The sequence below is a fragment of the Podarcis cretensis genome (assembly GCF_951804945.1).
Source record: "Podarcis cretensis genome assembly, chromosome: 7".
In the NCBI taxonomy this organism is placed as follows: domain Eukaryota; kingdom Metazoa; phylum Chordata; class Lepidosauria; order Squamata; family Lacertidae; genus Podarcis; species Podarcis cretensis.
Window position 1 is genome coordinate 59804447 of NC_137176.1, and position 18588 is coordinate 59823034.

At 44.6% G+C, this 18588-nt stretch overlaps 1 protein-coding gene across 1 annotated transcript; it reads right to left on the reverse strand.

Moving 5' to 3' along the window:
• Nucleotides 1–7388: 7388 nt before the first annotated feature.
• On the reverse strand, nt 7389–17137 carry PRDM14 (PR/SET domain 14; the record flags this gene model as incomplete). Its single annotated transcript, XM_079982820.1, has 7 exons — nt 7389–7803; nt 8925–9026; nt 13142–13344; nt 13663–13933; nt 14735–14892; nt 15055–15111; nt 16582–17137. 7 exons carry the CDS (start codon nt 17135–17137, stop codon nt 7573–7575), a joined length of 1578 nt encoding a protein of 525 aa, XP_079838946.1. The 3' UTR covers nt 7389–7572.
• Between the last annotated feature and the right edge of the window lie 1451 nt (nt 17138–18588).

Here is an 18588-nt window from a genome sequence, read left to right on the forward strand (position 1 = left end):
GCCTGCTACATATGAAATCCTGCTCTTCCTCCAAGCAGCACAGGGCATTTCGTCCTCATAACCCCACTCAAGTTAATAAGAGACACAAAGAATGACTTGCACAAGGCAGAGGCAGATTTAGGGCAGTGCAACCAGTACCTCTGCACTCATCGCTGAGCCTAGGGGGCGCCGCAGGGCATTGCTACTATGACATAGTGATTTGAGCAGAACAAAAGGCAAGAAGCGGTGGGGCGCCAGATTATTGCCTCACACAGGGTGCTGCTGAAAGGCCAAACTCCATCCCTGCACAAGGAGAGCTCCATAGCTAAGCAGGCAATAGAAATGGAGCCACCTACTCCAAAGTAAAACTCTAGCCATTGTACTGTATTGGCTTTCTGGCAAGGAGACTGCTAAGAACCTGGCTTTCAGCTTTATGCCAGCAGAGCAGGAACTTGCAACTTAAAAACAGCCACCAAGGAATCATTTTTCAGAATAATGGACTGTGAGAAGGGTCCATACTAAGGGGAAATAGCTGTGCCTAGTAAGTGGGATTTATATTTGCCATTGTACTACTTGCATTAGTAGTTGATTTTAATTTTTTTTTAGCAAATTTAACAAGGAAAAGGAGAGAAAGGAAAAAACATGGGGGGATTAAAGGAAAGGAAAAAGAGAAAAAAAACTGATACACAAAGAATACTAATATCAACAGTAAAAAAAAAAAGCCACCATCGGTGTACATTGTAGATACAGTGACCATCAGTCACTTATCAGTCATTTATTCTAAAAAAATAAAAATTCACCTCCAAACTTCTCCATTGCTACCTTGCAGTTCAGTGTTATGCTTGGAGCATAGTGCTCCTAATGTGAAAGCCTTGGGCTCACCAGGCATCAATAGCAGCCTGTGGGTTGTCCTTCCTTTTCTTTTCTAATGCTTTGCATGAAGGAGGTTGCAGGTTCAATTCCTGGCATCTGCAGGTAGGACTGGGAAAGACCCCTTTAAGAAAGAGCAATGGCCAGCAGTCAGTGTAGAGACTAATGGTCCAACTCAGTCTAAGGCAGCTTTCTATGAGTTAGCGTAAACTGCAAGGTGGCCACTTATGCATCACCAAAAGACATACACACAGAGAGATGCGTCACCAAAAAGAGGACAAAAACTGCCCTGTGGGAAGAATTCTGAAAGAGAGGGCTGGAGGTGAAGACCACCTCTCAGGGACTGGTCCAGCTGCACTCTCCTTCCCACAGGGTGATCTTCCACCAACTGTCCTGTGGGAATGATTCCAATGAGTTTTTAAGAGGTTAATATTGTTTATTATGCTTACAAACTATGTAACTGAATGTTACTTATAATCTCCCTTGGTAGAGTTTACATAATGAAAGGCAGGATCTAACTAATTGTAATAATAAAAGATAGATTTGCATATGTTAATTTATTTGATTAACCCATTTATAAATCTTCTAAATAAGTGCATAGGTGCAAATTCAGGAATAATTTATTATAATTTCAACAGAAACGCAGTACATCCTGCCATAGTGGAGAAGACCATAACCTGGTGACTTGCATGCCTGCTCAGTCTGTTGCCCAGCTGATGAAAGAACCATAAGTGGCCCATCTGTGTTTTATCTTCAAACCTTGGGCTGGACCTCTCAGGGGCTTTCAAACACAGGACTGCCCTCTAAAGTTGGTATCTTTTTTATGTAACATGAGGCAGGTTTGCTACAGCCCTTCAAAAGGAGACACACGGTAACCCTGGAGACTAGGAGGGCTATGCAGAGACTGTGTCACATAGTCCTACAGTTTAGACCACACTTTTTTCTCCATTTGCTGCATTCATGGAAATGTCTGCACCTTCTTGTGCCTCATTCAAATTAGTATTTCCTCAAACAGCCCCATAAATGGGGGTAAGGAAGAGAATGACTCTTCTCATTACGTCCAACCAACCCTTCAGAATCCACCATCTGAGAATACTGGTCTCTTCCAACACCAGAGTTGGGAGGCACACTGGGTAGAATGATTTTCCTGGTTTAATGAACAGTTTGGTTTAATCAATATTTGCTTGCTGCGTTATCTGTAGCTCACTAATCTCTTGGCTGCTTTCTGCCATTCCATGGGGAGAAGCAACTCTCCTCCTTTTATTCTCTTCTCCACCCCACCCCATTTAGTACAGTAGAACAAGAGCTATTGGCGGGGGGGGGGGGGGCAGGGAAAGAGGATGAAAACATCTGAACATTTGGTGTCATGCTGGACTCAGCTAAAGGGCAGCAGATGTCACTGGGATGGCTTTTGTTGTGCTGCAAGTGGCCAGCCTGAGCTTTAAGGGCCATATTACTGTTTTAGCAGCTCTATTGTCATTCATGTTTCAGGGAGACAATCCCCATCCCATTCCTGTTTAAGATCCCAACAAAACATCTGAGATTGCCAGAAGCCTCTGCTGCTTGTGCTTAGATCACTTCTTGTTTTACATTTAAAATACTCTTGTGGGTAGAATGCAAAACAGTGAAAATAAGTTTTTTTCCCTACAGGTTTGTTTAGGAAGCTTCCCTTGCTGTGTAATCCAACCATTTATAGGATATCAATCTTATATCTGATGACATGTTTCATGGTTTTTGAATGGTGTTATTTCTTTATAAAGCTTGTTGAATTGATTTTATTATTCTTAAAGAGTTTTGTTTTGTTTTTACCTGTAAACTGCTTCAGTGGTCTTTATATACCAGGAAGTAGTCTATAAATTTGTATAATAATGATGATGATATTTGGAATAGTTTCACTGTGATGACTTTCTCCTAGAACATGTGCAGTACTTTTCTTCAATGGATCAACAGATCGAAGAAAGATATTCAACACCTCAAATTGAGAATGATGTGGAAATATGCCTACATTCAGGTTTTCCAGAGATAAATCAATGATAAATGTGTATTATCCAGCATTTTGTTACAATCTATTCTCCTCTTGGCCTTTGGAGCATCTAATATTTGCAATCTGGCAAAAAAAAAAAAAAAAAAAAGAGTGGTCTCAGATTTGAGCTACCTCTGAGTCAGTGCTGAACTGTACACTAATGGGTGACTGACCAACAACATCTGTTGGGGGGGGGGGAATAAGCTGCAAGGATACTTGTGCACTAACATTCCCACTAAAAATGAAAGCAGAAAAGTGAGAACAGACATCTGAGCTAACCAAAGACTCAGCCATTATTATTACACTTAATTTTTGGTCCCCTCCTGACTTTACCATAGAATGTTCTTTGAATTATGGAGGAAGTGGTAAACGGGCCCTTTATGGAATCTTTCTTAGACAGGAGTTTGATAATTAAGGTGTAGACAATGCTGTTCACTGGGCTGCTGTTAGGGCAAACTGATTTTAAATGTGTTTTGAGGTATTTTAATTATTGTTTGCAACTAGTTTGTTTTATTACTTTATTTATTGTGCTGTTTTTAAATATTATAAGCCACCTTGAATCCCAGTTTGGAGGGATATAAATCTATTAAATTTAAAAATTAATTAAGTGTAACTCTGATATCTCCCAGTTTAACTCAACTAATTGCACACACAAACACTCCTCCTTTAAAGATGTAGCTAAAGAGGCCATCACCACTCTGAGGCTGTTGTATTTTAACAATCAAACAGTATAAATTCTATGAAATAAATAAAATAGACAGGGTCCCCTCCTGCTTCCTTATATATTGTGTCCATTTCTGCAGCTGCTTATTTCCATTTGTCCCAATGCAATTCCCAGCTCTGCTTTAGGGTTATGTTTGGATACTGCTTGAACAAAGAAGAAAAACTGAAAACCATTTTGTCTAATACAGCTAGATATACCTCACATATACACACTTTACAAGAGCTTATACATACACACCTTAGTTTCAGTATACTGTACAAGATGGGTACTGAATGGGCATGAATCAAAAGCTACCTTTTTAAAAGGTTGATGTGTTTATGTCAGAAAGTGTGGTAAGAAAATTAATTTAAGGAGGAACATCTAAAACATACACTTGGAGCAAGTCCCCTGGACTGTGAAAGGACAAACAGGTGCTTCTGCATTACCTACTGATAAATTTAACTATAAGCTGTTAAATTCAAAGAATCCCAATCCTTTGAGGAAAATACTAGAGGAATCGGCTTACCATAAGTTACCCTTTTTCCTGTTGTGAATATTCTGTCTCCAATAGAACAAGCAGCATTTCCTAATAGTAAATTCTTAAAATTGTAATTTACAGTGACCCTTAGAGATTAAGCCAGTTTAAAGCCAAAACAGTAAGAATGCATGCAACACACACCTATCTTGTACAAACACTAATTAAAGTTTATACATGGGGAGTTGACTACGATTGTCATTTTTTTCTTCCCAGTCTCCTCATTTCAACAGAGAACACATTCTTCTATTTTAAATTCTGCTTAAATCAAAACATTGTTGGAAGAGGCCTCTTTAACTGAAGAGACTTCTCACACAAAAGAACACCTAGAGAGCTGTTACTTCTTGCCAGAACAATAAAAATTGCTTCTACAAAGTTTCTGCCTGATCGATCCATGGAGCTGTCCAGGGTACTTGTTTAAGTCCTGAACTAATGTCATAATTATTCATGATGCAAAACTGGTCAATGTGTTTTAGGGTTTTCAAGTTATTTCTGCAGTCTGGTTCTAGGGGAAATGTATGTCATGACTCTGGGCCTATTGATAGCAAATAAAAGACTAGGTAGCTAATTAGTTTTTAAATAAAATTTATTTTTATCCCACTCTTCTACATCAAGCATTCAGGACATTTCACAAGTAAAAAACACAAATCAAACATAAAAATTAGAACAGAAGCAACACACAAAAACTAGAACAGAATAGTGTCAGAACAAAACATTGAACAGATGGGCTATATGCCGGAATGTGGGGATGTCCAAGACAGATTCAGTAATCACACAGACTGGTTGGAAAGGAGACAGAACAAGTAGTACATAGGTCCTAAACTAGGACTGGGCAGACTTCAGGTTTGTTGGAACTACTTTGGTTTTTAGTAGAACCCCAAAATTTACTAGCAAGAGCCAGACTAAACTTTATAAGTAAAAAAGAGAGGGAGGGTGCCTCTGAGTACATTCTGAGCCTAGGCATTTTTTTTTCCAGTACCAGAACTGAACTTTATTCATTGTCTTCATATTATTTCTGTGTAGCTCTCTTTATTTGGCAGTCTAATTCAGGTGGGGAAGATCATTTTGTTAGTGGCGCCAATGTTCAAATGAATTGGGAGTCAGAAATCCTTGCAGATCTACTGAAAAGCATCTATCAGATGATCCAGAACTATCTTCAGCTTACCCCAAACCATGTTGGGGAAGTTGAAAGTACAAATTGAGCTCAGTTGGAAACATTTGAGCACTAGCAAGCTACGACCCCCCAATGCCAGGTCCCAATCAGCAGCCCAGCAACTGCGCTCTGAACTAACTACAGTATCAAAATTCCAAGGGCTGCACCACATACAGCAGTTCATTACATCTGAGGTCCCCAAGAATCTCGATGCTACAGCTTACATCACATCTGTTCAAATATCACAAAACATAGACAAACATGCAAAAGGCAAGAAACAAAGCTAAAACACAACTCTAGCCATTCAGTCTTCCACATACTCTACAAATCTTAACATTCATGTAAAGAATTTTTATGTATATTTTATGCTTACAGGATTTCATTTTACCCACCAAAACAAGACAGACATCATTTTGAGCAGCAATAATAAATAGATCAGTGCAAGTCACTAACATTTGTATACCCAAATGTAAAATTACATTTAACTTCCAACAGCAACACACAGTCACACCGTATTTAAAGAGTAAGGCAACTCTCAAACCATAATCACAAACATTCCTGCCCATATTTCTTATTTTTATGCGCAAAGCCTATATAAAGTACAATTTGCTGTAGATTATGTTTGAACAATACTTCATAAACTTTGTATTTCCTTCCCCACTTCAAGAGTGCCAATAAGCTATTGTTTAAAAGTGTTGCCTCAGTATTAAGCACGGGATGAATTTTGAGATTTGTTAAAGAAAATTGCGCACATTTTCAAAAATTAAATAGTGTAATTTTGAAAAGAAATATACCTGCTGATGTGTTGCCACTCTGTTCTCCAGTAATGAGCTGGTGAATGCCCTAGGTGACAAATGGGCTGGCACACTGGACAGGAAGGGAGGTGGGCAATAGCTTAGAGCCCAAAGGAGAGCATCCTTGACATAGAGCCAACAAGAGTCCAAGCAGACAGGTAAGGGGCAGCAAGTTAACAGATGAGTGAATGGCTGGCATCTAGTAACACCACAACTAGCCTTTTTGTGGGTAACTGTAATAAGAATAGAACAGGGTTGGAAGTAATTTTAGCAATTCTCCCTCCCCATGCCACCACCCCATTTGCTCCAGTGAAGATTTGGGGTGTGTGTAGAGAGCAGGGGAAATTGCTGAAAACTGCTTCCTTCCCTGTTCCGCTGGCAGAAGGCTTAACATCCACTGAGCAACACCACTGAATACAACCCAATACCCCTAGAAACACATTCACATCGACAAACCTTTCAACAAATTCTAGCAGCACAAAAACATAGAAATGAGCCAGCAAAAATTACATACATTCTCTCTTTTTTAAAAAATTGACAGCAAATACAATGTATTGGAAGTGCAGAAATATTTGCCATAATTAAACATTGTGTTTTAATTTGGCATAGTTGGTTATTAAAATGTCTTTGGCATCTCAGGATCAAATTTTCTGGATTCTTCTGGGTAATCTCCATCTCAGTAGTTGTTTGCCCTAGCACTCCCCTGAAACCAGGCCCTCTCCTCAGGTGATCAGGAGAAACTGGTTTTCATTTCCACCTTTCACAATGCAGGTAAAAACAAAGTTCTCCCCACCCCTTAGCCAAAGGGAATGGAAGGTCATGTTCACACCACCACTTCTTATAGGATCCAATCAACTGATGGACCATCTCCCATTGCAATGTGTTGGGAAAGGTGTGCAAGTGTGTTGAAAAACCTCCCTTCCTAACACACTGTGATGGGGTTGAAAACTGCTGCTCCCTGAGCTGATTACAGTGGGATCAGTCAAGGAATGGCTGGTTTTCATCCCCACTCCAATGTTAAGAGTGTTGTCTAAAGGCCTCATTCCATTTACTCAACGATTTATGCTTGCACAATGGAACTTTCCACTTCTCCTCCTCCCCAATTTGTTCAAGAATTAGGAGAACCTCCATAAAAGATTGGGGGGCATGCAAAGGCAAGAGGGGAGAGTTCTGTTGCACGAGCAGAAATTTTGCCCTAAGGGAATGAATGACTTAGCACTGCTCAGCTGTTTTGCACAAATCAGCTGAAAGGGTGGGGGCTGAGAATGGGGGAGTGATTGGTGTGTGTGTTTTGAGCAGGGTAGAAAATAGTGTGGCACCACTTTGGCCCTCAGAGCATGAGGATAGGTTCCTCACGCCTGTACTAATGGGTGAAGATCACATCCTGAGCAGTTGTATGTAGCTGTATCTCTCATTATCTCTATTGGGTAGGTAGTGCTACATTAAAACCAACACATTACAGAAAATGCCACACAGATGTCCAAATGGTTTGCATCCTATTGGTTAGCTTTCTGGCTAATGGCCTGTGTGAAACTTCATATGGAAGCGGAATTCTTCTACCTCTGAAAAGGTCTTGCCACACAAAGCACAGGTGCGGCAGTTGTCTTTAGCACCATGTGTGCGTCGCACATGGCTGTCATGGGCAGCATGGGAAGCAAATGCTCTGCCACAATGTCTGCATTTAAAAGGCTTCTCTCCTGAATGCTGGCGGATGTGGGTGCGCAGGATGCTGGAGGCGGTGAATGCCTATGGAGATGGTGAACAAAATGAATTGTTGGTGGAGCGGAAGGAGAAAGGGATAAGGAAACAGTTAGATGCAAGTTCCTAGAGATAAAATTAAAAAACCTAGGTCAGATAGACACCCAAACTGAAGAAGACAGGGCTAGACACATTAATAATTAAGCAAGATTATTTTAGATTTCAGGTGGCATAAAAAGCTTTTACACACAAACACACATACACAGCATTCACATAAAAAGCTACAAGTGACAAACAAGATGAAAGGAATCACATGCTCACAAAATTGTAATTAAGTTACGATGCTTGTTTCTACAGCAGGAGAACCAATTGGGCTTTTGCTGGGTCTTATATATGGCAGATAAAATCCCAGCCTCACATGTTCACAGCCAGTGAAGGAGGGATGTGGGAAACTATGTGCAAATCACAGCCAAGCTATGGCATTCTGTAAATAGTCTTGAGCAAGTCATCATTATCTCTCAGACAAGCCTAGTTCCCAAGATTGTAGTAGAAATAAAAAGGGGACTCGCTCCATATACATTTCCACAAGCTCCCCTAAAGGGCAGGCAGGCAACACATGTGACAAATCAACTTACAAGTCAGTCACGGCAACTATCAAAAGGTGATATTTTGTTGCTGTTAAGGGAGGACTTTGAGGAAGAAATCCAATGTCCCACTCAGCAAAACCACCACCCCTGGGGGGGGACGGGACCAGCAGGGCTGCCTTACCACTTTAATTATTTATCATCTAAGTGGAAGAGGGCTGTAAGAAGGTTAAATCCAGAGCCTAAAATTCCATCAACCACACCACTGTTTTATAACAGTCTGTTCAGGTGTGGGACTCCAGGAATAAAAGCTTGGCTCAGATAGCCTTATATTTACCTAAGGAGGCTGAGACTCCAGTTAATTGCAAATAGAAAACATTGTATTTCCATGCCTTCCCAGATGCAGTAATAACAAATGCATATGTTGGGAGACCTGCCGTGTGTCTTCTGCATTACATCTAACGTAGTTGGGGCTCAACGTTAAATTCAGAATCAAAACAGATTAAACTGAGCATGCAAGAGAACATAACATCCTACAAGCAACTACAACCTCAAGGGAACTGCAAAGGGCATGGTTGTCCTCACCTTGTTGCAATACACACATTTATAGGGCCTTTCTCCAGAGTGTACTCTCATGTGCTTGTTTAGACTGGAAGACTGAGAGAAACTTTTGGCACATATAGAACACTGAAAAGAGAGAACACATAGGACAGTTTTGTGGCTGCAGCAAGAGTTACAGACATTTTTGCTGGCATGCAACATGTATGCACATTTAGATAACAAGACAAGAGATTTAGATAGGAATACAGACAAGACAGACGAGGCAAACATAATTGATAATGTGCTTTTTTATATATAAAAAATAATGTATGTAGAATGTAGAAATATACAAGGTTTCAACTTATATGTATGAATCATCCCAAGAAGATTATTCTAGCCACAGCCCCTGCCTGTACTACGTGCCTTTGCTGTGTAGGCTTGAAGCCTGCACACTGATTTGCAGATTCCCCTATAAAGATGCTCTGATCTATTTGTGGGCACTTGGGTGCACAGTGATAACAAGGCCTGAGTGTGTGATTCTCTCCCCTTCCCCCCCCCCGTCCCCCACAAAAAAACTCTGGCATAAGCCTGCAGTCTTGTCCAATACTGGAGTATCGGTGCCTACTATATAGTTTCGCGCATTTTCAAAGCATTGCTATGTTAAAACAGAGGCTGATTACACACACACACACACACACACACACATATATACAGGTGTTCTGGGCCCACGCACACATAAGTTAAATTGTGTAAAGTGAGGAGCAGCTAACTTTAACAAGGAGGGCATGAAGGGAGGAAGGGGAGGGAGGGAGAGACTCATTATTTGGGGCAGCTGCCTAGCCTGAACTGAGCCTGCCTATCTGAGGGGGGCCAGTGTGTGCAGCAGCAGTGGCTGGCTGGCCACAGAGGGCAGGGGCAGAGAAGGGCGCCCAATGTAACTGGTACCAGGATGGGTTCATGGACATGCAATGGAGGTGAGGAGAAGCCGCTAGTCAATCAAAGGCCACCTTTCCTTGCTGAGGCAGCAACTTCTGGGCAGCAGCCCCAAACAAGGAGAAGATATCTATCTATCTATCTATCTATCTATCTATCTATCTATCTACCTACCTACCTATTATGAGGTCTCCGAGTGGGATGCATGTAAGGGGAGGTGCACTTGTAGTTTGCAAATATTTCACAAAACTATTTTAACATTGTTTATTGTCTGGGACTTCTTAATTGCTACCACTTAATTGCTACCAAGCTGAGCCTCTTTCTGTCCCTGTAACAAGGGATGAAATTGAAGGAAGATGTCTCACTTTTTCCTCCCGCTTAATCAGATTTCAAGGAAAGGGAATGAGACAACTGAGTTGAAGTTGTGTTTATATGGCCAGCTGGGCTTGAAGAAGGTGTAATGCTAGTTCATGAGGTTGTTAGTGAACAGCCCTCAGTTCAGAAGTCATGGTTGGATGCTAAGTTATTGTGCTAGCTCCTCCCTCCTCCCCATTCCTGTCACCCTTTGTGGAGAACAAAGCACCCAAGAGAAGTTCTACATCTGGGGTGTTCTCTGCAGGTTTTATGGCAGAGAGGCACAAATCAAGAAAAAAAACTAAAATGTTATAAAGCTGTCCTAAGTCTGTTAGATTGAAGTTAAAGAAAGTATTCAAAAATACTTTTGCTAAAAAACCAGAAGCCTTTTTATTGGGTATAGTGGGTGAAGAGATACGAAGGGAAGATTTAAAAAAAAAAACTGTTTATGTATGCAACAACTGTGGCAAAAATTCTTTTAGCTCAAAAATGGAAACAACAAGAAGTACCAATGAAAGAAGAGTGGCAGATGAAGATGATGGACTTTGCAGAATTGGCGAAGCTGACAGGAAAAATCCGAAACAAGCACCATCAAGTATTCCGAAAGGACTGGAGTGAATTTATTCAATATCTGAAAGATTATTGTAAGCAATTAACATCGCTAGCAGGGTTATCTGAAGACTTGTAATGAGAAGTTTATTCATTTACATTTTGAGCTATTTTGTACTGAGTGTGATTAAAACTGGAAAACATACAAAATGTAATGATATAAAGGTTAATTTTGAAAGCCATGAGGTGGGAGGGAAGGAAGTTGATAGACTCTAAAGAGCAAGGGTGGTAAAGTGGATAATAATGATGTGAATGTATATTATTAAATGGAAGATAGTACTCAGCTGTTGTCTGGAATAGCAATCAAGTCAAGTGACACCTTTTCAGAGCACATTCCTAAGACTATCTACTTAGAAGTAAGCCCTAGTTAATTTAATCAGACATACTCCTAGGTAAGTATAGGATTGCAGCCTCAGGCTATAGTTCCATACATACACAAAGGCTGTGCTCAAAACAAAATAAAAAAATTTCCTTCCAGTAGCACCTTAAAGACCAACTAAGTTAGTTCTTGGTATGAGCTTTCGTGTGCATGCACACTTCTTCAGATACACTGTCAGTTACTTCTAAGTAAAAGTGGGTGAGATCAGTTTCTCACTATGAAATGAGAGTTCTTTCCCCTCCCCTGCCAGGAGCTCTAATACAATTCAAATAAGGAGCTGCTCTTTAATATATGGCACTTATGGGAATTCCCCTTTGCCTAGTTCATCTTTAATTATTCCAGCCAACTGAAGATACTGGAGGAGAGGCTGCAGGAGATTTCAGTGCAGTGGAATCCTTGGGTATAGGAGGGGAGAGGAGAGACAGAAAGCACACTTATCTATATTTAAAAGTCCCATACCCTTTTCATTTTGTAATTGTTTCCAAAAGTGTAGTGCAATTGCAACTAAATGCAACACCACATTTCTAAATTTCACAATAGGTGAACTATCCAGAACCATTACCTTAAGGAACTCGATCCACCCGATTTCATTGCTAGGGGTTTTGTGTGAAGATCACTACCGTCACAAGCAAACCTCATGGGCTTTGAATGAACTGGGTCTGCTTTCAGACAAGCACGCTGCAGAGTTGAGGCCGAACATTTGCTCCAATAAACCGCAAGTAATCATGGTTTTAAAAAAAGAAAAAAAGGGGGGGGACAGCAACAAAACAAGAGGAAAAAAGATTTCAGGGCAGAGAATCAGCAGAGGCGGTGCGTTTTGCAATTGTGGTTACCTGGAGCTGCGATCACTCACTGCAGTGAAGCAGGCGAGTAGCTTGAACTCTCTGCTTTGTTTTTTTCCCAAGAGAGGGAGGAGGGGGCACAATCACGACCCCTTTCCGGAAGTGTCACCATGGTTTTCCTTCACTCCCTAACTCAGTGGTTCTCAGACTGTTTTCTCTGGGCCACGCTTTCAGAACTAAAATTTGCAGGCGCCACACCGATATTTTTTTTTATCGGTAAGAAATATATTGGAAAAGAAAAAGAAGGAACTCCTAGCAGTGCGTGACTTGTAACTCAGAACACAGCTGCTTTATAATATGATGATGGGACACCCAGGGGGAAAAATGCAGCCACATAATAACATATAATATTGATTGTATTTGAATCCTCCCGCCACCCTCTCCTGCCACACGCTTTGAGAACCACTGTTCTAACTAGACCGCAAAGAAAACTTACTCTTAATAGATAACTACTGCACTGAGTCTCTGCCTCAGCCTACTTATGCGGAGCTTAAACGAAATCAGCAAGTGCCAACGGAGAGCAACCTATCACAGTCCAGTAGACTCCTCCGCATTCACACACACAAATACAACACGTAACAGCTGCAGAGGCTTTCAAGGGCATCCTTTGTGACACACCGCATTTAAGCCCGGTGTCATACAAACCAATGTTTACTCGGAAGTCAAATCCCATTGCTATCCATGGGACTTACTCCCAAGTAAGGCTACACGCACGGAGCCCTTTATGAAAACGACCAAAAGACCTTTTAAAAATTAAAAACAGGAGAGTAAAGTGCCCGTTGGATGAAACCACAATCACGCAAAAGCAAGTCACAGAACTCACACACACAGAAAGATACACGGACCGTTCAACTTGCCCACGATTCACGGCTAATTGAATCGTCTTATTGAGGACGATTCCCTTTGGCAATCTTGAATCTACCGCCTGAGATGTCCCTGCCCAGCAATGCTCCCCCCATCGCACACATTCCCCCACATTCCCCGAGGCTTGCTTCCATTCCTGAGAAGCGTGTTTGGGGGACGGGTGGCACTCTGCACTCTTTGAAACTCTTATTTCCTGCTGCTGCAGCTGCTTCAAGGCAGGGCGGGCTTTCCCCCTCCAGATTCTAAGAGAAAGGCGGCGGCGCCAGTTGGCGATCCCTTACTTTGTGAGGCCTGTGCTTCTCGTGCACGTGCAGGACGTGGATCCTCAGCCGGTCCCTTTTCTCAAAAGATCGCTTGCAAAGCTGGCACGGGAATTTCCTGTCCCCTTGGTCCACGCACCGGGTGTACTTCAGGTGCTTGTCGCGGTAGTATTTGTAGGCGAACACCTTGCCGCAGCGCTCGCACTTATAGCCCTCCAGAGACTCTGAGGGTGAGAAAGGGAAGGAAAAAGCCACCGTCAGGGGTGGTTGGTTGTTTTATAGCCACCTAGTTTCAGAAGTTTAAAGGCGCCCGCACAAAAAAGTGAAAGAGGGAGGAGGAGGAATAAATGCAATGAACTGGGAGTTTTATAAGTGGACAACCAGACTATAAAGTGAAGCATTTTACTTCTTTTGAACTTGCAAGCGGTATTTGGGGGGTGGGGGGAGAGAGCCAATGTGCAAACAGAGCAGACCGTTCAGATTCCCGGCTGCAACAGCTCTGAGCACGACTCTTACGGAGCCCTGGAAGGTTGCCAACTGACCTTCACTGTGCGCCTGGACAGGCTTCCCTTCCGCCGCTCCCTTCAGGCTGATAGGGATGCCCAAGAACTGCAAGTAGCAATCCCCGTACCAGACCAACAGCTCCTGGCCGGGCGTGACCTCTTTGCAGCTCTCGTAGAATATCTGCCCCTGACACTGCAGGGCCGTCAAGTTCTGCTCCTCGGGGAAGCGGGCGCAGTTCACCAAGGACATCCAGTTGCCGCAGGAGCCCCTGCCGTCGATGAAGTGGCTCAAGCGGCCGTTCTCAAAGATCTGTGGGGATGGACACACAAACTTTACACACGGTTGCTCACCCCGCTTATAGCGACAGCAGCAACCCAGGAAGACAACGCCGCGCCTGGCAGGGAGCGGGGTGGGAATCTAAACGCCCCTTCCTGCTCCCTCGCCCCACTCACGTTGAAAGGAAGGGGTTTGGCGTTCAGCTAAACTGCAATCCTCATGGACACGCTCAGTTAGGAGTTAGCAATGGGGATTGCTTCTAAATCAATCTGCGTAGGATCTTTTCATAGCCAAGCCACCTATTCCTCTAGACAGAGGTGGAGGAACTTCTGGACTTCCAGATGGGACTAAAACTCTCATCTTACATAACCACTGGCCGTGCTGCCTGAGGTTGATGCGAGTCCAGCATCATACGCCCTTTGTTTATTTTTTGCTTTTATATTCCGCCTTCCCTATAAGGAAGCTCAAGGCGTCATTGACGGTCCTCTTCCTCCCCATTTTATCCTCAGAACAACCCTGTGAGTAGGCTAGGCTGAGAGACTGATTGACCCTACGAGTTTCATGGCTCAGCGGAAATTTGAACCCTGGGCTTCCTAGTCCAACACTCTACCATTACTCCACACTGCTTTCTTCCTAAAACACCCAGCTGAGGAGGGAAATGCGCTATCTCCCTTAGAAAGCTGGAACCGGAGTAAGACCCCTTGGAACCAGAGAAACTGGTTTCACAAGTACTGTAAGCGCGGTGATCAGCTATGCAGAGGCGTGGCTTGAGACATCCAGCCCCCCCACCTCCCCTCGGAGAAAAGAAAGCGACAGTACATTAGCGAATTGTACCTCCCACATCAGGGAATTATCATCGTAAGTCTTGATCTCGCTGATGTTGACAACTTTGCCCTGGAAAGGGCCGAAGCGGACGCCGACGGGGATGGTCTCGGTGCAGAAGACTCCCAGCTGAGGACAGTCCTCGAAGACGGTCTGCAACACCGTCAGCCCTACAGAGAGGAAACGGGGGGGGGGGCGGGGGAGGGAGAGGAAGAAGGGAGAAGGCTTAGTCTTTGGGTTGAAGAAAACGAGGAGAACTCAAAAGGATCAGCCTTGATCCCTCTTCCCCAACCACCCCCCTGACAAAAGCCGAACCAAGCAAACGCAGCTACCTTCTGGGAGTTGCAGAGAAGACCTGTCTAGGAGCGGCGGCTGAGCATCAACTGCGCCTAACGGGAAAGCAAAGGGGAACTAGTACTGCAATCAGACAACTGGGAGTAACAGCGCAATCCCAACCATGCCTACTCAGAAGTAAATCCCACCGAATTAAATAGGTGATTCCCATGAAAGTAGAGCGAGGGTTGCAGTTACACCGAGTCTACGGACCCTGCAATAAAATAGGCTGGAATCAATATTTGCCTCATTGGAATTTGAATAGAAACGCACAGGATTCGTGCCTTTACAAATCTTAAACCCTGTTACACTGGAGTAATACATCCGAAATAAACTACCCCACCCTTCATTGCCAACAATATAAGGTTAGGAAAGAACTGTGCGCGGGCACAGACACATCTAAAGGTCCCCACAGTTAAACTGTGGGACAGTTTAACCACTTCTCTGAAGCATATGGGATGGATGGTTACAGTGGGGGTGAGCGGGTAATTTATTCCATAGCCCTGCTGTTAAAGTGCAGGATTTCCTGACTCTTATCTGGCAAAGGCGTTGGAGCATGATCAGCATGATCAGGGTCTTCTTTCGCAAGAGGAGCCCTTCTGAGAAAAATTTAGATTCTCTTATTTGGGGGTGGATTAAAGGTAACAAAAAAGGGAGTCAAGAGAGACTCTCCAGAAGCATTCAGAGTTTCTCCTTCCACAGAAACATTTTTGCTTTGAAAACGTATTTAACCAATACATGGAATAAAATAATTACACCAGTTCCTCACCCAATGCTTTTTTAAAAAAATCACTGATAGATACAAGTTTTCATCAGTCTAAGCAATATACAGTAAACACATGGCCAAAATAAACTGTTGGGTTAAAATAAAATAGATAAAATTGACTCCAGCTGTGCCATTATCTAGTTTTTCCACAGAACTGCTCCGATTTTTTAAAACCCAGTTTAAATTTGCCTGCAATTAATGGTTGAAACTTCTACTTCACTCTTTCCTCCCACCCTCATCCTATTCCAGTCATTGGGGGTTTTTTTTAATATAAAAAGGGGAGTGTACTTTTCTTTGCAAAATTTGGACAGAAGTTGACCACCGTTGCACCAGAGTCCTTCTAGGATATTGCCATCTGCCCAATAAAAACAGCCCGCAAATCCGAGCCACTTTTCTTTCTGTGTACAACACCAAAAACCGAGAATTCAAAGTATTAGAAGGGTTCTTTTTGCCCCTGTTATTTAACCCAGGGGGCAAAAGTTTCCTAACGATGTTAAATCTGGGAGCAGATATAATGGGGTGGGGAAAAGTGCCATTTTCATTTGACGCCACGCTTTCCTTTTATTTGAGGAAACGTTCCTATCCAAGGAGCGTCGCGTTGGGGCACTGAGACGTCCCCGCAAAAAAAAAGCTCTTGTGCAAACTTGGTCGTTCCTTGTTGAAAAGTTTCTTCCTATGAAGCAGCCACCCTCTCACCCCAAGCCCGCCTTCTTCCTGCCCTCCAGGCTGTGGGGAAACCCCGCGCGGGAGCCTTCCTTACCCGGGCTGCGAGGAGGGTGCCCGGCTCCCGCCATGGCGCCCTGCTGCCTCCCTCCTGGCCCGGCTCCGTAGAGGACGGCGTGCAGCTCCTGGGCGGTGAAGCGGTAGGTGGGCGCGCGCTGCTCGGCGTCCGGAGCTCCGTCGGGGCTCTTCTTCTTGGGCGACGCTCCCTCGGAGACGCGCCGGCGAGGCGACTCGCCCTTCCGAGCCAAGGGCGACGGGAAGACCACCGGCAGCGGCTGGGGCCTGGGCAGAGGAGGACCGGGCGGCGGCGGCGGCGGCAGCAGCTGAGGAGGCAGGAAGGCGGCGGCGGGCAGGCGCGAGAAGGGGAAGGGCGCCAGGCGAGGCGAACCGGGGCTCAGTCCAGCTCCCAGGGGCGCCTGGAAGGGGCAGGCGGAAGGCTGCGCCTCGAGGAAGCGCGGCGCTGGCAGGACCGGGCCGAAGGGGGAGGCGACGCCGGGCCCGGGCTGGCAGCCCCTCAGGAGCATCAGCAAAGACTCGCTGCTGCCTTCGCCTCGGCTAGGCTCGGCGGAGAAGGAGGAAGAGGAGGAGGCCATGGAGGAGCGCGGCGCGGCGGAAAGCGCGGGAACCTGTGGGGAGAAATAATGAGGCAGGGCGGGTGTGAGAGGCAGCGCGCGCTTCGGGGAGGGGGAGGGGGCTACCTGCTGGAGGAAAAGGTGCTCATGGAGACTCGTCATGGGGTGCATTGTGGCCAAAGAGCTGAGGCTACCTCAGCTACTGTCAGTTTCCGTCCCCGGAGGCTTATATAAGGCCCCCGGATCACTTCCCCGTAAGGGAAACGCTCTCCGCCCTATTGTCCCGAGACCCTTTCATAAGTCCCCACCCACCGAGGACTCTCCCGGAGGGTCTTCATCTGTGGGGTGTGGCGGGAACACCCAAAGAGAACACGAGGGGCTAATACGAGGCAAATGGACACGAAGCAACAGGAGCCCCAGCTGTGACAAGTCCAGGTCGAGCTTCCACATATAGGTTCAAAAGAATTGGGAGCGCCAATTATCGACAGAACACAGATAAACGACCATATCTTAATCCTAAGCATGGCTTCTCAAAAAGTCTACTTAGAAGTAAGCCTCGCCGAGTTCAATGGCCCTTACTCCCAGGTCAGCGTGTATCGGGGTCGCGACCTTCTTCCCGCCATCTCCCCTCGAGCTTCCTTTTTTGGCGGGCTTCTTCTGGTCTGTTACTCTCCTTGCTCGCAGCCTGAATCTTTCCTCAGGTGTCCAAGTGGATTCGTGAACCTACCGATTCTACATGAGAATGTGGGGTGCTTGGGGGGGGGAGTCCCATCCCCATGGATTAGGGAGACTTTCTTCCGAGGGGACTAGAGAGCAATATTAACCTTCGTGAGAAAAACGGGCTTGAAATCCATCCCGGGACACCTTTCATCATCGCGCCATTTCCACAAAAACAGACCCGCCACACCGTCCTCTTAATGATTGCCATCTACAGGGTGGTTTTAAACCACCTTCCTAAATTCCAGCCCTTCACCATTTACAGTGCTTGGGAGCCAGAAACATTCAGAATAAATCACTGGGGGGAGGGGATGTATTTAACTCCAAGCAATAAAAAAATCTCCCCATGCTGCTTTTCATGAGGTAGAATAAGTAAGGGGAGGAAATGCCTGTCAGTGTTCATTTTTTAGTTTCCCATATCATGCTAGGCTTATTTCTGAATAGAGCTGCCTAAGATGAGGCTGTAAACGCATCTTGGAAGAATAAGCTCCTTTGAACTCGGATGGAGCTACTCGCTAGCAAACTCTCCTAGGGGCTGCACTGGAAGGGATCTGTGACTTTGGGAGAGCTCTTCGTGGTCTTGCTCGCGCAGGTCTCCTGGCCCTGACGGCGCTCCCTTTCCGCCAAACCTCGAGGAGCACCTCCGCAAGCAGCTCTCGCAGAGGCGGCGCTCCCCACCATAGCTGTCAACGTTTCCCTTTTAAGGGAAATTCCCTTATTCCGAATAGGATTCCTCGCAAGAAAAGGGAAAAGTT